This window comes from Galeopterus variegatus, unplaced genomic scaffold (genome assembly GCF_000696425.1).
Source record: "Galeopterus variegatus unplaced genomic scaffold, G_variegatus-3.0.2 Scaffold2313, whole genome shotgun sequence".
NCBI classification, from domain to species: Eukaryota; Metazoa; Chordata; class Mammalia; order Dermoptera; family Cynocephalidae; genus Galeopterus; species Galeopterus variegatus.
The window spans coordinates 176,014-203,641 of NW_007728424.1; the positions used below are offsets into that span (position 1 = coordinate 176,014).

Genomic DNA, 27,628 nt, shown 5'->3' on the forward strand with positions numbered 1-27,628 from the left:
ACAGGGCAATAAGAAATGGTTACCTACAGAACAACAATCAATCTCCTGCCTATCATTTCCATATACACTAATCAATTAATTGTATAGTTGCCTACTGTAGTGAGTTCTTATAATTTCATGTTACTTCAGTATCCATTTGGAATATGGGTGTAACTTTCCCATACCAGAAGCAGGGCTTAGTCACCCTTGACAGTTTCTAGTTCAACATCTCCTCCCAGTTCCCCGATCTGGTTAATACAGGTATCTGCCTTATGCAGCTGCCTTCTGGTGACCAGCACCCTATGGGACAGACAGATAAAACCTAACTCCTTCTCCAAACCTAACTCCTTTCCTGGTTGGGGCTCTCTTAGAGAGCACCTATCTTGGCAGGAATAAACTGGACACTGGTCAGACAAGAGCCACAAGGAAGTCTGCCAGTATCAACAGGTTTCCTGTAAGAGGGATACCTCGTCACATGTGGAACACTCAGGCATTAGGTTGTCCACCAGGATAAAGAGTATCTCATGCTGACACATGTAAACATTCACAACCAAATTCCCAGGAGCCCCACCAGGGCAACACTACAGTTTACAGCCAGTCTCCAGAGAGAGACCTCAAGACGAAATTAGAAAAAAATAACACCACCTGTGAAAGACCAAAATAGAACACTTTCAGAAGTTATAAATGTTTTTTTTTCTGATTTCACAGTAGGATGGGTTTTCCTATATAAGAAAATTAAACACACCTCAATGGAAGAGACTGACAAATTTACTCTATTAAAATTAAGAAGAGTAGACTGGATCCAATCAAGATGGCGGAATAGATGGTCTGCAGCGTCACTCTCTCCCACAAATCAACCAAATTTACAACTATAAAAATGTAATATCAGCCAAGCCGGGGCCGCTGGAGCTCAGGGGAAGAGGAGGAGAGACCTACAGAATTCATGAAGCCAGGAGAAACCACAATGAGAGAAAGAAAAAAACCGCTCTGAGCATTTCGGGCCGCGGCTGCTTTAGGGCATGAGCTGACGAGCACGTGGAGCAGGAGCCAGCAGAAGCTTCAGCTGTGCCCTTCAGATGGAGTTACTTGGAGGCGGAGTGGGAGAAGAGGGCCTTGACGGCCCCCAGGACAGCAAGATCACTAATAGGGTTCCCATGGACCCATGCAGGAGCGAGGAGCCAGGAGCCAGAACAACTGAAAAAAGGGAGCCATTCAGAGGCCAGTGAGTCATCGCAAGGGACCAGCGCAGGGCCCGTCCCATAGGAAGTGTTTGGAGCATGGGTGGTGGGGGAGACAGGCCCAACAGGGGAACACTGGGACACAGCAAAGACAGCTGATCTGTCCCCAATCAGCACAGGACCAGTCAGAGGAGACTGGTCAGGAATGCAGAAGTGCATGGAATGCAGTTTGATGAAAAAACTCAGGTTCAGATCAGAGATTCTACAGAACACAGATCTACCGGGTCTCTGGAGAGCCGGAAATACCTATAAGGTCAACCATTAAATCCTGAGCTGCACAAAAAGCCTTCCCTAGGGAAACAGCAGCAAATTAGCAATTTATCTTTTTTTTTTTCTTTAAAGATGACCTGTAAGGGGATCTCAACCCTTGGCTTGGTGTTGTCAGCACCGCACTGTCCCGAGTGAGCCACGGGCCGGCCCTCAAAGTAGCAATTTAAACAACCACACAGCTCAAGTACTGGTTCCCACAGGAAGTTCCCCCATGTTAGAAGCAAAGGACAAAAAAATTAGTTCTGGGCCAGGCACACCACCAGCACCTTGGGGCCTGCCTGGGAACTGGAGGCTTGGATCTGGGGACTGGACCCCACTCCCACTTCCAGGCAAACTTCACCAGTGCGTTGGGCCAGCCTGGGGACCTGAAGCATGGAGAAGAGGACTGGACGCCCCTCCCACAACAAGGCACACTGAGCCAGCACCTCGGGGCTCACCCAGGGACCCGGGATATGGAGTTGGGGACCAGACCACCCTCCCACAACCAGGCACACCACGCCAGCACTTTGGGGCCTGCCCAGGGACCTGAGGCAAGGATTAGGGGAATGGACTTCTCTCCCACACCAGGCACAAAACGCCAGCACCTTGGGGCCCACCTGAGTACCCAAGGCTTGGAGAAGGGGACCGGACCCTCCTCCCACAACCAGGCACACTGCGCCAGTACCTCGGGGCCTGCCCAGGGACCAGAGGCATGGAGAAGGAGACCAAACACACCCCACAACCAGGCATTCCCCCAGTGCCAAGGAGCATGCCAAAAACAGCACCTCCACGTGGGCGGCCCACCACAGCCACCACAATAACCATGGCTGCTGCAAAAGCAGCTAGACGCCACAGCCCACGCAGATGGTCCACCAACCACTGGAGTGCATTCACACAAGAAGAGTCACCAGCAGAGACAAAGAAAAGAAGAGGATGTCTCTTTCCACAAAACCCATTTCAGAGTGACAGAAGAAGCACCTGCTCTATGATAATACTGGGGGACCTGATCACACCTCTCAGCATTGGACAGATCATCTAAGCAACAAATTAACAAAATAAACATTCTTTCACAAGGAGAGAAGAAATCTAGTGCAATTATAGGGGGGGAGGGAGAGGGAATGGGAGAAGTGGAGAGGTTGGACAAGGGGCATAAAGAATAATTACGATTTGTAACAATATATATGCTAGTAATATTGATTTGATCAACATATCTCAATGTTCGACCTCCAAAATATGTATAATCGATTTTGATTCAATAAATAATTTTTTTTTTTTTTAAAAGATGACCGGTAAGGGGATCTTAACCCTTGACTTGGTGTTGTCAGCACCATGCTCACCCAGTGAGCAAACCGGCCATCCCTATATGGAATCCGAACCCATGGCCTTGGTGTTATCAGCACCGCACTCTCCCGAGTGAGCCACAGGCCAGCCCCAATAAATAAAATTTTTTTAAAAATTAAGAAGAGTACATCTAACTGTGGCATGGAGTGAAAAGAACAACCATCTGTAAGAAAATACTTCCAACCTCTATAAGTGAAAAAGAATTAGTGTGCAGAGGATGTTAAAAAAGAAAAAGAAAGAAAACAATAAACATACAAATGAATTAAACATGAGAAAATGCCTGAAAACCATTTCATGGAAGATGAAAGACCACAGAGGAAAAACACTCAAGGCCAATGGTAATCAGTAAAAACTAATATATAATGACAAGATTCTGCTTAACAGTATATGGGCACAAATTAAGAAGCTGGATAATTCCAAGCACTGGCAAATTACAGGAATATATAAACACACATGTGTGAAAGGTCATATACTTAATCCACATACTCCAACAGTATTTTCTAGTAAACATGAATTTATCCATAATCTACAACCCAACAATTTTTCCCACTGTGTAAAAAATTTTTGATGCATTAGGACTTGGAGGCATAAACAAGAATGACATTGTCAAAATGATCAAAAACTAAACTTGGAATAGCACAAGTCCCCAAAACAGTGAAATGAGTGAGTAAACTGGGTGACCCACAGCCTCAAACAGCAGCAAGTATGCAGCAGACTGAGGCAACAGAACCATAAACAACCTTTTCTCCATAATATTAAGGGTATTATTAATGGTAATATTAACTTTCTGAAGACCAAAAATAGCCAAAGCCCTACTTCATGATAAATACATGGTAAGGCTATAAAGAATAACCAAAAGAATCATGACTGCTCATCTCTGGGTGCAGAAGGGAGGTGAGATAAGAGAGACACACAAGTACTGACCAAGCCCTATTTATTTACATTGGTGGTAAGTCTGTAGGAGTTTATATTCTTATTAGGACTGGCCGGGGAAGCTTAGTTGGTTAGAGTGCAGCATCATAACACCAAGGTCACAGGTTCGAATCCCAGGACTAGCCAGCCACAAAAAAAGAAGGAAAAAATATATTCTTATTAAACTTAGCATAAAACTTGTTATAACACTAAGGTCAAGGATTTGGATCCCCTTACTAGCCAGCCACCAAAACCAAAACAAAACAAAACTTAGCATAAAACAAATATTTTATGTGTAGAATTCTCTTAGCTTCTTCAGATATTATCACTCAGTCCACTCAGATTTTCAACAATAACAACAGCAAAAAAAGTCTTAGACTCAAATCATGGAATAAAATTCTAAAATGCTACAAGAAACTGGAATTATATGGCAGCAAGATCCTACAAGAGAAACAAGTGGGAAGCAGAGCTATCTGGGTTGCTTAAAACTACCCTAGGAAAACCTGCTTGGGGAACGCCTTTCCACAATAAAGGCTTTGGCTCACAGGTCTCTCTTTTTCTCTCTCGCTCTCCATGCACTGGTTGAGCACACGTGTCTCATGACTCCCACCTTCCCCTTGGCTTAGGAGGCATGTTGGCTTCTTCTCTCTGGGATCTCTTACCTAGCAGCCTGCTTCACCCACAGTTCACAAGGAAACCTATATTCATAAGGTTAAACATGTTTCCAAGCTTGGGGACCACCCCTATGAAGATATAGCCCATGGTGGCTCACTCCTTTTGAAATTTCCTTTCAAACTGAGCAGGCAGGAAATTTAATTCTGGGACCTCCACACATCCTACTCTCTTCTCTTCACAGTGTGGAAATGCTCCCTCCTCCAGGATCTCAATTCTTACTCGCAGCCAAACACTCATCCGCAGTCAGTTTAAGATCCTGATCTGTGGTGTCTTTTTTCTGACTCCAAATGAATGGTGTTTGTTGAATAATAACCAGTTCTCCAACACCAACTCAGTATCCAACAGCTCAATTTTGACACCACCAAGAGTTAGGACAGACCCCAGAAATTCAGAATTCAGCTCCAAAATACTTCCCCCAGTTCAGATGAATTCAAAGTCCTGGGGGCCATGTACATTCTAACCAATTGCCTATAAATCAGGGGTTCCCACAATTCCATCCTTAGGTTCAATAATTTGCTAGAACTACTCACAGAAATCAGCAAAACATTTTACTCAAGTTCACCCGTCCATTACAAAAGATCTAACTCAGGAACAGCCAAATGGAAGAGATATATATGACATGGGAAGGAGAAAAGGGCAAAGCTCTCCCTCCTGGGGTGGACCACCCTCCCAGCACACCAGTGTGTTCACCTGTGAGCTCTCTGAATGTCTCTGCTCAAGGGTTTTTACAGAACCATCTACAGCCTCCTTCCCCTTCTTGAAGTTGGTGGCTACAGCTTGAAGTCACAATGCTGTAATCATGGGTTTGGTCTTTCTGGTCACCAGTCCCCATTCTAAGCCTATCCAGGGGTCCCACCTAATTCACCTCATTAGCACAAACTCCTGTATAATCTGAAAGGGAACAAAAAACACTCCTATTACTCAGGAAATTCCACTGGTTTTAGAACCCCTGTGCCAGAGACTGGAGACAAACACCAAATATATTTTTTTATTATACCACAAAAACAAACTCTCAAATGCATAAACATTTTCTCCAAAAGGCAAACACAGAGGTATCTTTCTCTAAGTCTGACCCTCACAGATGTTCTCAGTGTGCACAAATTACACTCTGACTAAACTCACTCTGGGAATGCAAAACCAAACTGTTGACAATGTTGAATTTTACCCAAGTTCTGTAATCCTATAAATATCTATGGTTAAAGAAACCCCCACCAGCAGCATCCTTAGTGTTCTAGAGAAGCAGACTACTGCAAAGAAATACACCTCCCATTACCACTTAGATGATGTCCCCCCGCCCTTTTTTAATCAGACAAGGCCAGACACAGACTCTCCAAATTCTCATTCTTTCCCTCATAAATAATTAGCTGAACTCTACAAATTCCCATTCTTTGCCTCATAAATAATTAGTCTTCCCTGTTCACTCGAAACAAAATATTGGTCAACCAAACTTAGTCTAAGTTTCTCTCCTTCCTCCAAACCTGTGAACTGAGACCCCCCTCAGCAGCCTGATTCAGCACACAACGCCTCCTTTACTGCCCTCCTGAGAACCAGCTGACCTCAGAGTAAAATATTCCCTGATCTAGATCTGATTTTGCCACCCTCCACCACACCTTCCCTCCTGTGTTCTTTCTAACCCTGTTTGTTCCTCCCTATGGAGGAAAAAAAAAAAGCCTTTTCCTACCTCACCCTTTGAGACCTTGCAGATCTTACAGTTGGCACTTTCCTCCTATTGCTATACTCCTTTAGAATAAAGTCACTTCTTACCTAAATCCAGATTTGTTTGACTTGTCTAGAAAGAACCCCAGGACAATAACAATTTCAACCTCAGAGAGGGCATCACCTGCCCAAGTGCATCTGCCTGTGGATCCCCAGCTCTCCAGGGCTCTGTACATTCTCTCAGTATAAAGGCTCCCTCCATGATCAGTATGAGCAGGCTGGACACCTGCAGGGGAGGCTCCCCAGATGGGAGCTACTGGGCCTTCAATGACCTCCCTTTGCAGGCTCACGATTGGCCTTAGCTCACAGTCACTGCACTCAGGCCTCCGCTTCCCAGTCAAGGCTACTCACTTCCTTTTAAATGACAAAATACCCAGGTTTAAACCTCCAGCAAAAATCACTCAAACTTTCTGTTTACGTATACAGGAGGAAAGGAAATTATAACACATTTGTATCTTATAGCTCAACAAAAAAAGTACAAGTATCTATCCTTTTCAGACAAAAAAGATGATGTTTCATTATTATTTCCATGACAAATCATTTAGTAAACAATCATACTTGAACACTTCTAGGTGTTGCCAAGTCCTATCCAATAGAATTTAGCAAAAATCTCTTCAGTCCAGACAGCAGGAAACAGAACAGCCTTATCTGCTCTCACAAATTCTCCACCCACAAATGAGAGACACTAATGTTTTAGTGAATATTTGTAATTTACCAATTTATCTACCACCCTTTTTTGTGGAAATGTATTCATTTTTCTTCAGCCATAATGGAAGAGACATTTTCCCTATTTCTATTCCTTGGCAGCATTCTCAAGGTAGGCCCTAAATTTCCATTTCAAATCACCCTCCCTCCCCACCCCACCCACCCCTCACAAAACACAACAGATCTGAGAAAGTTACTATATACTTTCAGTTAGAAAAAAAAAATAAGAAGAATGATTAACAAATGAAATATGACTAGATTCTTTTTCTAAAATCCTCCTGTCTTGCCTTTTTGTAAGTATTTTCTTATCTTTCAAGTTCTACTGATAAAATGTATTTTACATTTAATGAAAAAACAGAACCAAATAAGTGAACTAACCTTTTTGTAGAGGATTTAAAGCAAATGTACTTCACAGGGCCTGGTTTTCCAAAGCCTTGCAGTTTCAAATATTGACCTTGTGGAGGACTGGAAATTTTCCTCAGGCTATAAAGTCTCTGGTGTGAGATAAAGATTTGTGGCACAGCAAGGTTGCTGGCTCAAGGACAGACTAGTTACTGATTGTTATTTAAAGATACTGAGAAATTGCTGTAAGGGAATGTTTGCTAGATCAAGCTTTTGTTGGTGGACCACTTAATTGTCTAATGAAATGTCACCTGACTTGTTTCACTGAAAGTTACCAGTCTATATTGTTAAACTATAACCCCACCGATGTTCTCTTTCTGTAACTTCCTGGTCTGGAAAATAAATGCAGGAAGAGAACCCCAATTCGGGGTTAATTTCCCAAGGAAGGGATGCCTCTCGCTTGAGGGTTCCGGGGAAGTTAACCACTTTGGTGATTCTCACTGCTCAGAAGAGACGGGCTTTGAGTAATCCTTTGCGACTGTCACCCAGGGTAAGTGGGGTGACAAATCCTTGGGGGGCTAAGCAACACCTTTTTAAGTGAAAAACCTAGGGAGGGACACTCCTGACTGGAGCGCAGACTTGTCTAACTCAAGTGTCACTTCAGGTCATCCTGTCATGTGGGACATCTCCCCACACCCATCCTGCTCACTTTAATGCTCCATGACCACCCTCTGAGGCAACACTGCATCTGTCCTGGCCCCAACCTCCACCATACCCAAGGTGCATTTCTCTTTTCAGATTCTTGCACCACCTGAATGAGATAGGTTTCCCTTGTCCTTTAACATACTTTTCTCTCTTCACTAGTCTGAGAGAATCTAGAGAGCAGAAATCATTTCTCTCTTCCCATAAATACCAGAATCCAACTGGCTGACCACCAATGTGTCACCAAAGAATGGTAACTAGGGTTGGAAGAAGAAAAGTGAAGCGCCCTCGGGTCAGCTATTTAAATGAAGGATAAACCAGGCAATTCCTCCCAGCCCGAGGGCCTCCAGCTGCTCCCCGGACCCCCACCCCCATACCTCAGGCTACCCTTTGTCCTTCAGGGCCTGACACTCACTAGACACTCCAAAAGACCTGGCAGCTGTGGGCATCTGGGTCAGGCCCAGGCAGTTCTGAAACCCACGACCAGGAAAAGGCAGGAAGGAGGGCGGAAGACACATCAGTCTGTACCGTTTCGAGGGGGAACCTCACCCCAGAGACCTTCTGATGTCTGCGCTTAGGGACGATAAAAGGAGAGACAAAGATTTTTTGGCAGCGGAGTTTCAGGTTGTTTTTCTCTGCTTTCTTTAGAGGTGAAAAGTCCACAAATAGAAAACGAATCTTTTTAAAGTGTCATCCTTGTCTTTAATAGTGGGTCTGTTTGGTATGTGCAATGAAGCAGTTGACAATGCTGTGAGCTGCAGAGGAAAAGTCAGCGTTTGGGAACGCGAAGAAGGAACTGGAAAGTTAGGGATTTATCGCCCGTCCTGGGAAGAGCTGGCTGCGGGGACAGGGTCCTGGACTGCAACACTCGGAAGAACACCGGTCCCCGGAAAGAAAGCAGACACAGGGGACCCCACGGACCACAGCTCCTCCCCCGCACGAGTCCCACAGCCCGAGTCGGGTGAGGACACTGCCGTCACCGCTCACTCTGGGGACACGCGGGGCTGCCCAGAGAGGGATCCGGGCCAGGCTGATGTCGCCGCCGCAGGGAAGCGACAGGACGCCCGGGGTCCCGGCCGCCGGCCCCGCCCCACCCTGCGGCCGAAGGGGAACGAGGGCCGCGCTGCGCCGGCGGCGGACTCGGGGACGCAGACTGCGGGGCTGAGCGCGGGGAGGCCCGGGTCCCGCGGCCACGGCCGGCTCCGGACGGTTCCAACCGGCCCCACTCCCCGTCTCGGGACGCCCGCCCCACACTCACCATGTCCCGCTTCAGGGTGTCTCCGCGTCCTCCGTATGGCTCCCGCTGTCGTGCAGGACACAGCGCAACGCAGGCTGCGTCAGAGCCACTCAGGTCCCCCGCGAGCAACAGAACCCGGATGCCCACAGCGGGTGACGTGAGAAAAGAAGGCGCCACTGGGTTGTGGAGCTTGGCGCGCTCCGGTTTGGGAGCACCTGATTGGACAGTTCTCGCGGCCCCGCCCCAGCGCCCATGATTGGACACTGCTTCAGGCTCCTGCCTCTGGACCTGAGTGACAGGAGAAGCGACCCAATAGGTGACTGAGAGGAGCCAGATTGACAGGTTCTAACCACAGCCCTTAGTAGGCTCAGCTTTCTCCTGAAGCCCACTTCTGTCCCTCCAGGGGGATATGTGCATTTCAGCAGAACTTACTCCTGGTTTTACAGAGCTGGCAATGCGCTCTTCCCGTACGCAGTGGGTCATTCTTGCTTCTTTCTTCTCGACACTGGTCACAAGTGTGCATGGGAAATTCTAGACTCAGTGCTCAATGCAGCCCTCCTCTTCTCTCAGAGCAGGAGGGGCGCCAAGCCTGGCCTGGGTGCGCTAGAACAGAAGGGAGGGCCTGAGGTCCTCCAGGGACCAGGAATTTGGGATGAGGCATTTGGCGGCACGGTTGGACAGCTGAAGCACTGGCCGATGTAGAGGGAGCGCTCTTGCACAACCCCGCAAGGTCCATTCCCTTGCCACACTTCAATCTGCAAAGAAATGCGAATAAGGAATTTATTAGGTTTGCAAACTGGGGAGACTATCTCTCAGCGTGAGTTGTAAGTTGGCACAAAAAGTAGAAAAAGCGGAGGTTTTACACTGTTAAGTTCAGAAAAGTCTAAACAGTCTAAAAATTCCAAACATTGTATAAAGACAATGGATAACTGACTATGACATATTGAGTAATGGTTTCTCAAGCCTTTTACAATATCTATGGCTATTCTAATCTGGACTACTCAATTTATAAATAATTCCCATCTTTGTTTAAAATACAATAGGTTGGGGCCGGCCCGGTGGCGCACTCGGTAGAGTGCGGTGTTTGGGAGTGCGGCGGCGCTCCCGCCAAGGGTTTGGATCCCACATACAGACCAGTTCCCGCTCACTGGCTGAGCGAGGTGTGGGCGCGACACCGAGGGTTGCAATCCCGTTGCTGGTCCCGGTCCGGTACGGGCGCAACACTGAGGGTTGCGATCCGTTGCCGGACACAAAAAAAGACAAAAAAAAAAAGGAAAAAAAAAAAACAACTATTCTGTTTTCCCAACAATCATCCTTTCATTCATTCACTTTCATGTATAAGTTTGAAGAACATGATTAACTTACATGCAGTCATGTTGACTTATTTCAACTGGTGTGGCTCAAGGGTTCTCATTTGGTCAAGATTATTTGTAGTTGGTAAGGATTTAACTTAATTTTAATATATTATTCATTGGGTCAGGGCATACATGCCAACTACAAATACCTTAGCACAGTGAGTGCTATGACCATGGGGAATTTAGGCAAAACGGCACTTTTTTTCAGGTTCAGGTAAGGCATAGCCATTTTATATTCAGCAATTCCCCTGAAGATTACATGAGGTACCATATTTAACTTTTGTTGTAAATAATCATATTGCCAAAAAATATTAAAGAATACTTGCAAATAGTTTCCAAATTTTGGTGGAATCAAGTAGGGAGAAAAAGCAAATTCTTCAACCTTTGATCACAAAAGTACACTTTACCAAATTGCTATAAAGTATAGATAGCTATAAAAAGAAATTTTCCTTAAATCTGGAAAACATACTAAGCGTCATAAAAACATTATCTTTGTCAGCTATTCAAAGTAATGTAATTAATTTTTGTTCTGCCTGATCTTGATTTGCACTTTTATGAACCCATCAGTTTATTAGAGTTCTGAAAACATTTTAATTTAGTCCTTTGATCTTATAGTTATTAGAAACCTCTTTCTAAGAGAACGTGTTAGTCTTTTTCATAAATCTGATTGCAGATGCCTTTAAAGAAAAAACTGAATGACAGAGACTTAGAACAGCCATGGTTAAAAACTGAAAGCTTATCATAATCAGCAGTTGACCAAGAAATCTGGTTATTTCCATTGCATACAGCACTTTAAGGTAACAACCAGTATCATGACTGACAACATTCCATCAGGACTGTCAGATTCTTAAATATCTTATATAATCTTTAGAATACTTACATCAATAACATATTTATACAAATATAATTTTAAAGAAGATTTAATATAACGACCAAAATTATAACTGGTGACATTAGAGTTTTAAGAATTTTATGCAATTCTGTAATAGTTATATCAATAACATGCCCATAAACGTAAATGAAAAAATGATCTACTATTGCTTATTATTTGATAGTGTTTCCCATACAATTTACCAAATAAGCTTAATAATTTAATATCTTGGGGCCGGCCCTGTGGCGCACTGGAGAGTGCGCCGCTTGGGAGTGCGGCGGCGCTCCCGCCGAGGGTTCGGATCCCATGTGGAGACCGGTTCCCGCTCACTGGCTGAGCGCGGTGTGGGCGCAACACCGAGGGTTGCGATCCTGTTGCTGGTCCCCGGTACGGGCGCGACACTGAGGGTTGCGATCCCGTTACCGGTCACGAAAAAAGACAAAAAGGAAAAAAAAAATAATTTAATATCTCTAAAAGATAAGAGGTACAGCTTTTGAGGCTCTTCAGGGACCAACTGGAAAAATCTCAAAGTTAATTTTAAGTCAAAAAGACTTAATTTAAAATTTTTATATTGGGAAAGCCTGCCAAATATATCAAAAGGTTTAAAACACCTGATTAAAACAGGATCACAGGTCACTACAAAAATAATATTTATTTAACTAGAGTAATAATCAAAGACTTTAAAAGCAATACAGAAAGTTACATGGATATTAAAACCTTAATACTTTCAAGGTTCACTTTTCCTAAGTAATCAAAAAACCTGTTAAAGACAACACAGGAAATTACCTTGATAAAATGCAAAACCTTTGTTTCTTTAGACCAGAAAGGTAAAGAAAAACCTCCTGTAGTGTGATCGCTTTTGCTCATGGGAAGCCCATTTAGATACACTGTAAATCAACCTTGACGAAAAGGAATTTGAATTTAAATAGACACAGAAAGAATGTGTGCAAGGTTATGAGAGTACATCATATTATAGAGAAACAAGAAAACTAGTACCTTGAGCAGGGGAATACATGGCTCTTAGAAGCAGCATGGGAAATTTCCTGGCTACATGGAACTATTCAGGCACATCAAGAAAAGCCAGGTGTGTAGAATCAAGGTATAATGAAGAAAAGCATTGCTTTTCTAGGCCTTCAGGAGAGAACATTTTAGTGTCAGGTCATAACAGCAGAGTTAGGACTGGAGAAAAAAATTCCAGGAGCTGTGGGGCCGGCCCGTGGCTCACTCGGGAGAGTGCGGTGCTGATAACACCAAGGCCCCGGGTTCGGATCCCATATAGGGATGGCCGGTTCGCTCACTGGCTGAGCGTGGTGCTGACAACACCAAGCCAAGGGTTAAGATCCCCTTACCGGTCATCTTTAAAAAAAAAAAAAAAAAAAAAAAAATTCCAGGAGCTGAAAAAAAGTTGAAAGAGAGACAGTTATCATCCTGGACCTCAAGGGGAGAGAAGAGAGGAAGGCAGTGATGACCTGCTAATCACATGCGGCAGGATACGTGAAAAGTCAAACTTGTGATATATGAATCTAAAAAGCTTCAAGAGGAAAGCCCTTGAAAAAATAAACAATAAATAACCAAATAAAGAAATAAAGCAATAAGTGAAACAAAAAATAAGCTTGATAAAGCTCAAAGACCAATACCATTGGAATGGATGAGTACACTGGATGGCCTGCAGCCTCAGACACTGGCATGCATGAAGCATCCTGAGGCCAGGAGGCCACCAATAAGCCTTCCACTGTAATCCCATTAATACTAATTTATTGAAAGTTCAAAGGAGGCAAAACTAAAAGACTCTACATACTGACAAAGAATAGATGGTAAAGGTAGGAATAACCAAATGAATCAGGACAGTGATGCAAGAAAAAGGGGAACATAAAGAGACTCTAATGACGGCCCAGTGCCCACTCAAGAATGTCGATGATAATTACAAGGATTTTGTGCATTCTTTTCTGAATATATTTTATAATAAAAATATAAACAATTAATGAAGTTTGGAAAAATACATGTTTTATATGTTTGTATGCCCCGTAATGTGGCAATCTGAGTTTTAATTCAGTTAAAATAAGGTAAGTGCCTACTTGGAAAGAACTGCCTATATAAATACATCATTGCATTCACCTTCAAAAATATAAAAGGCAGCATCTATTGATATGAAAAGATCTACAGGATTTATCACTAGAACAAGCAAAGTGTACTGCAATATACACATCTTACCTTTTCTGTTGCTGTTATGATCACCTGCAGAGGTAGGTTTGTATACCCACCCAAGTTTTAGTTCAGGTGTCAAGACTGGTCACCACGGGGTGGCCCGGTGGTGCACTGCTACAGTGTGCCGCTTGGGAGTGCGGCGGCGCTCCCGCCGAGGGTTCGGATCCCACATACAGACCGGCGGCTCACTGGCTGAGCGAGGTGTGGTCGCAACACCGAGGGTTGCGATCCCGTTGCCGGTCCCGGTCCGGTACGGGCGCGACACTGAGGGTTGCGATCCGTTGCCGGTCACGAAAAAAGACAAAAAGGACAAAAAAAAAAAAAAGACTGGTCACCACCACACATATGCCAAGAGGATATGAAATGGTTTATTACTTAATTTTAGTCTCTGGAGAGAAGGGCAGGCTTCACAAGCAGGTATGAATTGACTTGAGAGAGCAAGGAAAGGAGCCTGGACTGGGTGTTGACTGGGGGGGGACGGGCAGGGCAAGAGTTCCTCCTTATGGGCACAGCCTTGTGTGGTTTGCAATTCCTGCCTGCACCAGAGGAGAGATTTCCAGGCTTTCTTCACAGGTTGTGCAGCTGTGGGACAAAAGGGAAGAGGGAAGTCTGAGGCTTCACCTGTAAGCAGTGAAACATCGAAAGGAGTCTGACTACTCATTATAAGAACAAAGGTGGAGGTCTGCCGATCAGCTCACCTGGAGAGAATAGTAAGGTCAAGGGCCAATGACAAAATGCAGAGGAAATGTAAACACTGGTTATCTGAAGGGGTGTCTTAGATCAGGCTGCTATAACAAAATTCCGTGGGCTGAGTGGCTCAAACAGCAGACATTTATCTCTGACAGTTCTGGAGCCTGAGAACTCCATGTTCTGGTTTCTGGTCAATTTGTTTCCTGGTGAAGTCCATCTTCCTGGCTTGCAGAAGGACGCCTACTTGCTGTGTCCTCACACAGTGGAGACAAGAAAGAGATCTCTCTTTCCACTCTTCTTAGTACGCCAAAAATTGCATCATAAGGGCCCACCCTCGTGACCTCATGTAATCATAAGTACTTCCTAAAGGACCCATCTCCAAACACCAATACCTTGGGGTTTAGGGCTTCAAAGTATGAATCTGGGTGGGACTAAATTCAGTACACAACAAGGAGTCAATAGAGGGAAGTTCATAAAAGAAGCCTGTGGCCTGTGTAAGCAGACTAGACTTTATCAATTAGCAGATGCTGAGCAAGATTCAACAAAGGAGAAAGGCATACTTCCAGAATGCCAGAGAAAGGACACTGAGGCAGCTATATATTTGCAAGAAAAAACAGAAACTGATGCAATAAACACTACATAGGAAATCATTGTAATTATCTAGGGAAAAGAAATAATTTTTCAAAGGCAGTGGCAGTGAAAATGAAAAAAAGAATGTTTTTTAGCTAGTACAAACTCAGTGGAAACGATAAATTAAAAATTCTGTCATGACAGATGTGTCTTGGGCATGTTTACTTCCCCATACCTTAACAAAGATGTTCAGTAAATAGTGGCTGGAAAAATGGGCACAGCCAAACCTTATGATGAGACGAGTCAGGTGCTAAGTATTAAACTTTCCTAGAAATGTCATTTATTTTAATAAACCTACTTTAGCTTACATAAAAGGATACTGAGATATATTTATTTTTCAAACACCATATCCATGATAAAAAGAGGAAGTGCTATAAAAAATTATGCTGGGACAATAGGCATAATCAAGGACTATCCTCAGCAAACCAAACCACATGGTCACAGATGAGGCAGTTTTGTGCATTATTTAATGGCCTGCTTGGACAGCTTCTGCCACTCAACCAAGAGTGTCACAGAACAGGAACTGTTATTCGATCTTCTTTGCTGTTCAGTTGTTCACCGTTTGCCAAAGTTCTTTCTGTTACACCTACTCTCAGTTACACCTGAGTTGCTTCTTTTTTACAGTGGTTCTCAATTATTAAACTTAACTTCTATTATGGTGTTCAAAAGATTTTTGTGTATACCTTTTATGTATTACTTTTGACCATAGCTTACACATACAGTGTGTAAAAAACTCAAAAGGCCTATAGAAACTTAGACAATCAGTAAATAAGTAGAAAGGACATAATAACTTATGTTAACATTCCAAATTACTAAGTACTTTTTAATTAACTTGCATGCTATTGTAGAGGAACTAGGTGTTCATTTGGCAGCAAAGGAATGAATTTCAACTTTTTCCCTAAAAATAATTGTATTTTCAGCTTCAGTTCATTTATCCTAAGTAAGATTTCTCCTTCTTTTTTGACCTTGGTTTATGAAAGACTGTAAATATAAAATAGGCATATCAAAAATATGAGACAGTTTTCAGATCTGAAAAATTGAGGTGGTTTTCACATATAACCAGAATACCATATTCACACTTAATAATTCCCTAAAACCAACTGATAAAGTGATATTAAAATTTCACAGTGTGTATACAATTTAATGTAAGAGGTAAAAGATGCCCTTCCAAGTGAAATATCTAATGCACAAATATATTTCCTTTTCTCCATTAAAAGACAGAGGAAACTATAACCTTGAAAATATTTGTGGTATTCCCTATTGGTAGCTCTATGTCTGAAGGCAGTTCCAGAATGAACACTGAGGTCCAGGGTGCCAAAATAACTTTTGATTTTTTTTTTCCTTTTTGTCTTTTTTACTGACCGGTAACGGGATCGCAACCCTCAGTGTCGCGCCCATACCGGGGACCGGCAACGGAATCGCAACCCTCAGTGTTGCGCCCACACTGCGCTCAGCCAGTGAGCGGGAACTGGTCTCCACATGGGATCCGAACCCTCGGTGGGAGCGCTGCCGCGCTCCCAAGCGGCACACTCTCCAGTGCGCCACTGGGCCAGCCCGAAAATAACTTTTGATTTTAAATGCCAAAACTCACAAAGACAGACTGTGGGAGCCCCCTCACTTCTATACCAAAGTTTGTGATGTGAGAGGAGGTGTGGCCACAGAGGGGGTGTCCTAACAACAGGAGGAGTTTCAAGACAGTTTCCTTCCCTAGTCTTTTAACTCTAAGAATAATCCCATGGTGATGGAAAGAAATGTTGCACATATAAAAATCAAGGCTCAAGAGAGATTAAATTCCTCTAACACATGATAGCATCTCTGTCGTTTGTATTAATTATTTTCACTGTATACATGTATGGTTTCAAGTGTAGTTGTCAGTTTTCACAGGTGGATCATTATGTCACCCCAAAGATGCAGAACACCGAGTATATGAAGAGACATCTTCTCAGTGCCCATTTGTCCTGCACCCCTCACCCTCAAGCCACTCACCTGGGTTATATCCCAGATAGTTATATTCCTATACCTTTGCCTCTATAAGAATATCCCCAATGGTCAAACTTGATGCCACATTTGTAAAAATGCATAATTACACAAAACTGTGTTCTACTGAGTTTGATATTTTTCACATTGACCAAATCATGTGGTGGCATATTTGGCCATCATACTGAGGGATTCCATTACTTTGGGGTTTTTCAGTTTGTTAAGTCCCTGTGCTTAGTTTTCTTCCTTTGAAAGATGGAAGGAATTATTTGGGGGAAGAGGAAAGATCAAATGAGATACTAATAATAATCATGAAATTGCATAATCTCTATAGTGCCAAAATGAAACACACACACACACACACACAAGTTAGAACTGACAAATGGACAAAGACTAGATCCTTTCTTATTTCATAAAACACAAAGCTGTTACACACACCCCTGCCCCGCCATCTTCTGTAACATGGGCTGAAGTCTAGTTATATGAAAACACCTGTGAACAGCAAAATGGACTTTGTGGTTTTGTGGGTCACTGAAAAACAAAGCTTTCAGCTAATCCTCTCATAAAGAGCCAATGAAAAGCTGCGCAAATGACCATAACCCTTTCTCAAAGTAGGGGGAACTCTATGGTTTAATGGGGTACACACTGCATCAGTCACTCTGTACAGCAGAAAGTGATAATGCCAAATATAAAAGGTATTTTAAAATCCTTGATGTTAAACACAGACACCTGTGGCCCAAATTAACAGAAGTCTCCAGTCCCAGAATCTCATATCCAAACTCAAGATCACATATTATATACACTAAAACTTCAAATCATTGCAAAGATGAAGATACACTATACCTACATCTTTCCCTATATGGGGAATCATGACAGTTAATCCCAAGAATGCAGGGCTGTCTCTATTGCTCCCCACTATCTACATTCACACCTCAGCAGTTCCTGAAACTGTGTTGAAAATATATCAGATGTAGAATCAGAAATAATCAACGATGGGCCGGCCTGTGGCTCACTCCGGAGAGTGTGGTGCTGATAACACCAAGGCCACGGGTTTGGATCCCATATAGGGATGGCCGGTTTGCTCACTGGGTGAGCGTGGTGCTGACAACACCAAGTCAAGGGTTAAGATCCCCTTACCGGTCATCTTTAAAAAAAAAAAAAAGAAAAGAAAAGAAATAATCAACGATGCCAACCTCACTCATTGACAAGATATATAAACACACACCCGCTTCCCTATTATCTCACAGGTCATCAGTTAGTTTCCTTTAAAGCTGTTATTTTAATCTTATCATCCAAAATTTTACCATTTATTTACTCTACTTCTTTTCCCACAAATATGTAAGCACCAAAATTGCAATAATATGTTTTTTCATGTCTCTATATTCAAAGCCTAAAGTGCCTGGATATTTGTGCTTAATTCTGTAGGTTTTTATTCTGCAATGCTGACATATAAAAGAGGCTGGGAAGTTAGCATCAAGAACATATCTGAGCAAGAAAGTCTTGATAGAGGTAGTGATACTGTCTTTTTATCTTCCTAGGTTTGTGTTTTCACAATTTACCTAAACATATTGGCCTCACTATGGAGATTTTTTTTTTTTTTTTTGTCTTTTTTCGTGACCGGCAACGGATCGCAACCCTCAGTGTTGCGCCCGTACCGGACCGGGACCGGCTAAGGGATCGCAACCCTCGGGGTTGCCCCTGCTCCTCACTCAGCCAGTGAGCGGCCGGTCTGTATATGGGATCCGAACCCTCGGCGGGAGCGCCGCCACACTTCCCAAGCGGCGCACTGTAGCAGTGCACCACCAGGCTGGCCCCCTAGATTTTTAAAAAAGTATTATATGAGAATACTTCAAAAAGCTTATTAAAAGATTCACATTATCTTTCAAATTAATTTTTCAGATTTTTTCTTTTTGCATAGAATTGGAAGATAATATGAATCATTCTATGATTCTTTTAAAGTACCTGTATATACCTTGCTAACATGTAAGTGAATTTTCATTAAGATACTTATTGAAAATAGTGTGCGACACATCATAGGAAATATTTTAGTGTTTAGCTAATAAGTAAGAAAGTCAAAGTGAGGACGCACCTCGCTGTGAGACCAAGTCTCAACCTGTTGAAGAGAAATATGTCATACACCTCCATCATCAGACAATGCTCCTCAGTAACCATGTCAAGACAAAAACAAAGGCATTCCATAACCATGTCCCTAAATGCGGTAAAAGAGAACACATTCCAAGTCATAAAAATGACCACAGTTTCCCTCTTCTCAGTAATGTCACTGATTGGTGCTTCTTATGAATTAGACTTACCTCCACTCCATTCTTTCTGTCTTCTAGGTAAGAACTATTATGATTACCAAGGACAGAATTAAGTTCACCTGCTCACAGAATCCAATACAGAGTAATAGTTCACTTCTTGAAAACACTCCACCTAAAACAAACATAAATCCTATAAGACTTTCTATTGAGAGCCCACATACTGACACACCACACAGTAATTTACGGTTTGTGGTCACATTTATTACTATAATTTATCATACCCCTTTGACAACAGGTATGGTCCTGATGGTCTTTAGCAACAAGGCACTCAAAACAGCATGATTTAGGGCCGGCCCGTGGCTCACTCGGGAGAGTGTGGTGCTGATAACACCAAGGCCACGGGTTCGGATCCCATATAGGGATGGTCGGTTGCTCACTGGGTGAGCGTGGTGCTGACAACACCAAGTCAAGGGTTAAGATCCCCTTACCGGTCATCTTTAAAAAAAAAAAAAAAGCATGATTTAACCTTTGGTATGAGTGAATGAGAAATTACTGCAAGATAAAACTTCTAAGTATAGAAGCATGACAAAATTTTCATGAGGAAAGAAATTCCTAAAGTTGTATGCACAAAGTAATATTGACTCACGACGTTGAATAAATACACTGGCAAAATTATAAACCTGATCTGATCCATGACTGCAATGGGATACAGTACTTTATTATATGTTCTCAGGAAATAAAAAAGACAATAACATTTGTTAGTATACAAGTTGCTTTAAAACAGTTAATCAGCTATTTCTAAGGAACACGTACAGAAATCTTGTTTGAAGAAAAAACCCCATTATTTTTCATCACATCTAATCAAACCTAACTGCAAATGAACTAAGGCATCACACTGGGTTTTAAACACCTGCAATCTACCTGTTATGAAGAAGGGGCTTATTCTCGTATGAAAGTGCTGGGTATGACCAGTCTGCACAAAGCAGCAGAGGAACAAGCTCTCATCTAGCTGTTTTTCACGGCTCCATCGTAGCTGTCATCCTTAATCAAAAACACAGTCACTACCATTAAGAACAAAGGTGTTTACTATGCAAATTAGGCATTATATGAATTCAATCTATAAACGAGGGGAGTCAGATCATCAGAGAATATTCCCAACTATGACAGTCTGAACTCCTTGCCTGTTACACATATTACGGCTTCCAGGAAAATCCAAACTGTGAATGGATCTTTGCCATGAAGCTTCTGGAGACATCTGTGGGAATGTACACTTCTATGAACATAGAAGTCAAGTATGCACAGTGATTTTGAAGATATTTTTGATTGGTAAGCCAAAGAATCAGGAAAATGGGCTGGAAGCACGTGTATGCACAGTCTGAAAGTATCTGTTTGTCTCCCTGTATGGTGCCTCTGAAACATGACTAATGCCTTTCTCATCTCTGCTTTCCAAATTTCATGTAAGTAAGGCTACTGATGAATTCTAACATGAAACCATAGGGAAATGGATTCTGGGAAATCTAGTTCCAAATATTACTAACAGTGACACAACACAATTCAGGGATCCAACTCGAACTCTAGATTTTGTTGTCTAATCACACATCTCTCATCTTAATTCAAAGTCATTTATCCAGGGCTGGCCTGTGGCTCACTCGGGAGAGTGTGGTGCTGATAACACCAAGGCCACGGGTTTGGGTCCCTATATAGGGATCCAAGCCCGTGGCCTTGGTGTTATCAGCACCACACTCTCCCAAGTGAGCAAACCGGCCAGCCCTATATAGGGATCCAAGCCCGTGGCCTTGGTGTTATCAGCACCACACTCTCCCAAGTGAGCAAACCGGCCAGCCCTATATAGGGATCCAAGCCCGTGGCCTTGGTGTTATCAGCACCACACTCTCCCAAGTGAGCAAACCGGCCATCCCTATATAGGGATGGCCGGTTTGCTCACTTGGGAGAGTGTGGTGCTGACAACACCAAGTCAAGGGTTAAGATCCCCTTACCAATCATCTTCAAAAAAAAAAATTAAAATCATTCACACAAGACACTATATGTTAAACTTTACACACTCACACATTGAGTTTTTATTGGAAAGGAAAATGTGGCCAAAAAAACTAATTTCTCAGTGGCCCATTAATCACAGAACTATTTTAAAACTACCAAAAAATGTAACTGACCTGCATTGTGGAACTACTTTTTTATTCACACATGGATCCAACTAACTTCAAAATGAAAGAACAAAAATTGTATTAATTGACTTAAGAGAAAAACATTACTGACTAAACTCACACACTACTGCTTAAACATTACTTATAAAATTGTCACCTCAACATTTCTTCTCCAGAGTAAGAATTAGAAATTCACAGTCCAGAAATCTACTTTCAGAAAGAGCCACTGACAAAGAAAATATATTTATAACATTGTAACATTTCCTTCAGGTTGTGTCTTTTCCAGGGGGCTACATATGAACCACATTGCATCAGACTCTCAATGTTACTTATATTTATAGGATTTCTCCACATTATAAGTTGATTTTGAAAAGTATCTGTTAAAACTGAAAACTTTATTTTTCACATTTACAACAGTTTGATTCAGTGTGCATTCTTACATTTGGGCCAGCTCAAGACTTTTGCACACTACTTATATTCAAGAGGTTTCCTTCCACCGTCTGTTATTTTATGGCTTTGAATTGAAGCAGGCTGACAAAAGGTTTTCACACATGCTTCAAGTTTATAGAGGTTCTCTCCACCATGCATTCTCGTGTATGATACAAAGTTTGTGTGATTATGAAAGCTTTCCCACTTTTTTCAAAACTAGGGATTCTCTCTAGTGTACTTTCTTTTGTGCTTTCAAAGGCTACTAGAACAACTGAAGGCTCACCCACAAGTCACTGGTACAGTTTTTCTCCAGTATGAGTTTTTATATTCAAGTCACTGACACAACTGAAGGCTTTTCCACATTTCTACCTTCATAGGGTTTCTCACCAGTGTGAGTTCTTCCATGTTTTCAAACTGAACTGGAAAAATCAAAGACTTTCCCACATTCCTTACATTTATAAGGTTTATCTCCATTGTGTCTTATCATGTGCCTTCTAAATTCTGTGCAATAAAGGCTTTCCCACCTTCCTCACATTCAAAATGTTTCTTCTAGTGTGAAATTTTCATGTTTTTAAATGTAACTGGAACTACTAAGAGCTCTACCACATTTTTTACATTCATAAGATTTTTCTCCTGTCGGAGCCCTTCCATGTTTTCAAATGTCACTGATAAAACTGAATGCTAACCCGCATTCCTACATTAAAAGGGTTTTACTCCAGTATATAATATTTCATGTTTTCCAAAGGAGCTGGAGCAACTGAAGTCTTTCCCACATTGTTTACATCCATAGGGTTCTTCTCCAGTGTGAGTCCTTTCATGTCTTCAAAAGGACCTGCAATCACTGATTTTCCACATTGCTTACATTCATAGAGTTTCCAGTGTGAGTTCTTTCATGTGTTTAAAATGAATGGAGAGATGGGCCGGCCCCATGGCTCACTCGGGAGAGTGCAGCGCTGGGAGCACAGTGGCACTCCCGCCGCGGGTTCGGATCCTATATAGGGATGGCTGGTGCACTCGCTGGCTGAGCATGGTGCGGATGACACCAAGCCAAGGGTTGTGATCCCCTTACCAGTCACATAAACAAATTAATTAATTAATTAAATAAAATGAATGGAGAGAAACAAGGGCTTTCCTACAAACCTCACATTTATAAGGTCCATCACCAGTGTACATTATCATGTTTCCTAACATACTGAAGAGAAATAAAGATTTTCCCACATTCCTTACATTCATATGGTTTCTCTCCACTGGACGTTCTTTCACACATTCTAACAGAAATGGATTGACTGAAGGCTTTATCACTGTTTACATTTGTAGGGTTTCTGTCTAGTATGAGTTCTTTCATGTTTTCTAAGGAAACTGGAACGACTAAAGGCTTTACCACAGTGTTTACACTCATAGGGTTTCTCTCCAGTGTGAATTCTTTCATGCATTCTAACAGAACTGGATTGACTGAAGGCTTTACCATATTGTTTACATTTATAGGGTTTCTCTCCAGTGTGAGTTCTTTCATGTTTTCGACAACTACTGGAATAACTGAAGGCTTTCCCGCATTGTTTACCTACATAGGGTTTCTCTCCAGTGTGACTTCTTTCATGTTTTTGACAAGAACTGGAATAACTGAAGGCTTTTCCACATTCCTTACATTCATATGGTTTCTCTCCAGCGTGACATCTTTCATGCACTCTAACAAATGGATTGAGTGAAGAATGTATCACATTGTCTACATTTACAGGGTTTCTCTTTAGTGTGAGTTCTTTCATGTATTCTAATGAAACTGGAACGACTAAAGGCTTTACCACAGTGTTTACACTCATAGGGTTTTGCTCCAGTGTGAATTCTTTCATGCATTCTAACAGAACTGGGTTGACTGAAGGCTTTACCACATTGTTTACATTTATAGGGTTTCTCTCCAGTGTGAGCTCTTTCATGCTTTCGACAACTATTGGAATGACTGAAGGCTTTCCCACATTGTTTACATACATACAGTTTCTCTCCAGTGTGAATCCTTTCATGTTTTCGACAGTCACTGGAATTATTGAAGGCTTTCCCACATAGCTTACATTGATAGGGTTTCTCTCCAGTATGAATCCTTTCATGTATTTGAATGTAATTAGAACTACTGAAGGCTCTCCCACATTGCTTACATTCACTGAGTTTCTCTCTAGTATAAGGTTGATCATGTACACAAAATAAACTAGGATAATCAAACGCTCTCCCATAGACCTTACATTTTTCAGGTCCACCTCCACTATGCGTTATCATGTGTCTTTGAACGGTTGTGAGAGAAATGTACGTTTTCCCACACATCTTGCACTCATAGGGTTTCTCTCCAGTTTGAGTCCTTTCATGTATTCGAAAGGAATGGTGACAACTGAAGGCTTTCCCACATTGCTTTCGTTTATTTGTCTTCTCTCCATATTCCTGATACTCACATGGTTTCTGCCCAATATAAGCCCTGATTTGTCTGTTACGGGATGAATGACAAGTGAGGACTTCTCCATACACACTGCTTTCATGTGGTTTTAATCCAATGGTAGTCTTCTTTAGAATGTAATCTGAAATCTGGCTGAAGGTTTCTCCACATTGACTACCTTCTTCAATTTCACAATCTCTCTCTACCATCTGACTTCTCTAAAAAATAAAAAGCACATTACTAAGAGTTTGTTTATAAACGATTTTCTATTAATAAATATTAGACTTAAATTTTTAACCTTATCAAGGAAATAGGCTTTATGCACTGTGTGTACTGTTTAAACATGACTGAACTAAATGGTCTGCATGTTGGCTTGACCATAGCTGTTATCAAAATGCTGATATTTACATCAGATTTCTTAATAGTGTTTCCTAGTGAATTATTTTGCAACACTGAATGTGTACGTCACATTTAAGTAGTTATTTCTGAAGAAAACTTTCTAATAATAAATAAATTTGAAGCTGAGCTCATTTGTTTTGTTTGCTTTTAAAATTTCCTGACATTCTAAGATTCTCCTGAGGGACATATCTTTTTCTTCTAAGTGCAAATTACCTTAGATTTCTTCTGGGATTTTTATACTGATCTTTAATATACTGGTCTTCCCATTTTTTTCCTAAAAGGTACACCCAGAAAAATCATCATAAGTTATTATAAAATTATATAAAAATTATTAGATTCTGGGCCGGCCTGGTGTTGCTCCGCTTGGGAGTGTGGTGGCGCTCCCGCCGAGGGTTCAGATCCCACATACAGACCGGTTCCCGCTCACTGGCTGAGCGAGGTGTGGGAGCAACACCGAGGGTTGCGATCCCGTTGCCGGTCCTGGTCCGGTACGGGCGCGACACTGAGGGTTGCGATCCGTTGCCGGACACGAAAAAAAAAAAAAGACAAAAAAAAAATTATTAGATTCTATGTTCATGGTACACTACAGCCGTTCCTGATTTATTTGTAAAAGTATTCTCTTTCCAAATTCTAAGTCACTGAACTGCACTGCTGAGCAAGAAATACTTGTTCTCTAAGTAATTAAGTGGTTGACTGTTGTTGTCCTTACCTACACATGCCAGGTTCTGCAGTGTTTCCAACATCACATCTCTGTAGAGATTCTTCTGGGAAGGATCTAGCAAAGTCCACTCCTCCACAGTGAAGTTCACAGCCACATCCTCAAAGGCAACTGAGTCCTAAAACACCCCACATGTGTTGGAAAGAATGGGTGAGACTGACAGCACTGGTCGTTTATACTTACTTCAAAAGGAGAGCACATCATTGTGTGGACTGCAAACATTTATTATGAGATTTGGAAACCAGACCCTTATTCTGTCTAGACTCAATTCCTCACACACAGCAACTCTGATGCCAGAATAGAACTATTTGGTAAAGCAACAGCAGCAGAGGAACATGCCTCTCTTTGGCAGGTCCAGACAGTAAGATGTGCTGCCTGAATCACCCAAAAGTCTCTTTGTACAGGGGATCTATAGCACCTGTCACAACAAAGTCCTACTAAGTAGGGTGCAGACCAGGGGGTGATGAGTCAGGGAAACCTAAGGTTTTAACGCTTGGAGCTCAACACGCCCTCCTGTTCCCTCCTCACAGTATGAAAATGCACCCTTCTTCAAAATCTTCATTTTCACCAGCAGGAAACTCTCACATGGAGCCAGTGCTCTGCATCTTCTCAGTATCCACAGTCCTTCTGTAGTTGTTCTGAGTGGCTGGAGGCCACCTACAGGGCAGGGCACGCTGCCCAGGAAACAGCAAGGGAAGCTTCATTTCCCTCCTTTTGTAGGCTCAAGATTGGATTCACCTTGGGTTCACTGGCCTCATCCTGAATAAGGAATAGTCAATACCAGTACAAACAGAGGAGTTCACTGTACAAATTAGACTGTATGCAAATTCAATATACAGACAAATTCAATCCAGGGGAGTCAGACTATCAGAGAATATTCCTAACCATGACAGTCTGAATTGTTTGCCTGGTATACATATTACGGCTTGCAGGAAAATCCAAACTGCAGATGCATCTGTGATGTGGGGCTTCTGCAGACATACACTTGTGGGAACCTACACCAACTCTGAGAAAGTGGAAGCCAATTCACTGCTGGTGGTTTTGAAACTACTCTTAAATGGCAAACCAAACAATCAGGAAAATGGCCTGGAAGCAGATGTCCACACAGCCTGTATGTATCTGGCTGTCTCCCTGTATGGTGCCTCCAAAACACAACTAATGCCTACTTCACTTCTACCTTCCAAATCTCACAGCAGGAATTGTACAACAGTAGCAGAAATCATGAGCACTTCAATATATGAGGCAGGGACAAAGTGATATCTTTGAGAAATGTGCCATGTACCCACTATTCCATGGACAATAATCAATTTACTTACATTTGAATGTGAAAGATAAAACTAGAAAACTTTGAGAAGTCACAGGCACATGTCTTTTTGGTGCCAAAAATAGGGAATTTTCTCACATGAGAAAATGAGTAAGCAATAAAGAAATGGATTGGCAAATTTAAATATATTAAAATTAAGGAAGGTAAAAGACAACAAGTAGAAGAAATATATCTGCAATATATGCAATGTAAAAAGATTAATGTGCAGAGTAAAAAGGAATAAATACATGAGTAAAAACTGGAAAATGACCAAAATAGTTAACAGAAGGTAAAGGATGACATATGAAGAAAGGTCCACCTGCATGGTAATCAGAAAATAGCCAAATAAAATGTCAGGCAGATTCCACTTCACACTGATTACAAAGACAAAAATTAACCAATTAGATAATGCCAAGTGCTGATTACCATAGCAGATAAATAAAATGCATAAATGGAAGACAGGTCAACAGATAACTCCATTCCTATTTCCTGAAATTTAACTACCATCTACAGCCCAGCAATTTTTCACTAATGTGTGCAGAATTTATTGTGCATTTGCACTTACACACAGAAAAAAATGAGAAGCATTTTTCACAAGACTAAAAAGTAACCTTAAAAAAAGCTTGAACATGGGCCGGCCCATGGCTCACTCGGGAGAGTGCGGTGCTGATAACACCAAGGCCGCGGGTTCGGATCCCATATAGGGATGGCCGGTTGGCTCACTGGGTGAGCGTGGTGCTGACAACACCAAGTCAAGGGTTAAGATCCCCTTACCGGTCATCTTTTTAAAAAAAAAAAAAAAGCTTGAACACCATGACCATGGAAATGGGTGAAGGATATTGGGTGGTGAGAAGCCTCAGACATTAGTATATGGGGAAACATATGGAGCCAAGGAATCGACCAACAAACGATAAATATTTTTATTTTTTTATTTTTTAAAAGATGACCAGTAAGGGGATCTTAACCCTTGACTTGGTGTTGTCAGCACCACGCTCACCCAGTGAGCTAACCGGCCATCTCTGTATGGCATCCAAACCCGTGGCCTTGGTGTTATCAGCACTGCACTCTCCCTAGTGAGCCACAGGCTGGCCCATAAATATATATATTTTTTATTTT

General features: G+C 42.1%; 1 protein-coding gene and 1 pseudogene across 1 annotated transcript in view; both read right to left on the reverse strand.

The window, feature by feature from the left end:
• The window catches only part of LOC103597444 (zinc finger protein 124-like), a 51,639-nt gene extending 42,060 nt beyond the window's left edge, over positions 1 to 9,579 (reverse strand). Inside the window, 3 exon segments of the mRNA XM_008581280.1 lie at positions 8,388 to 8,501; positions 9,118 to 9,384; positions 9,529 to 9,579. Coding sequence (XP_008579502.1) covers positions 8,388 to 8,501; positions 9,118 to 9,384; positions 9,529 to 9,579 — 432 coding nt within the window.
• A 12,387-nt stretch (positions 9,580 to 21,966) lies between these two features.
• Positions 21,967 to 25,413, reverse strand: LOC103597445 (annotated as a pseudogene).
• Between the last annotated feature and the right edge of the window lie 2,215 nt (positions 25,414 to 27,628).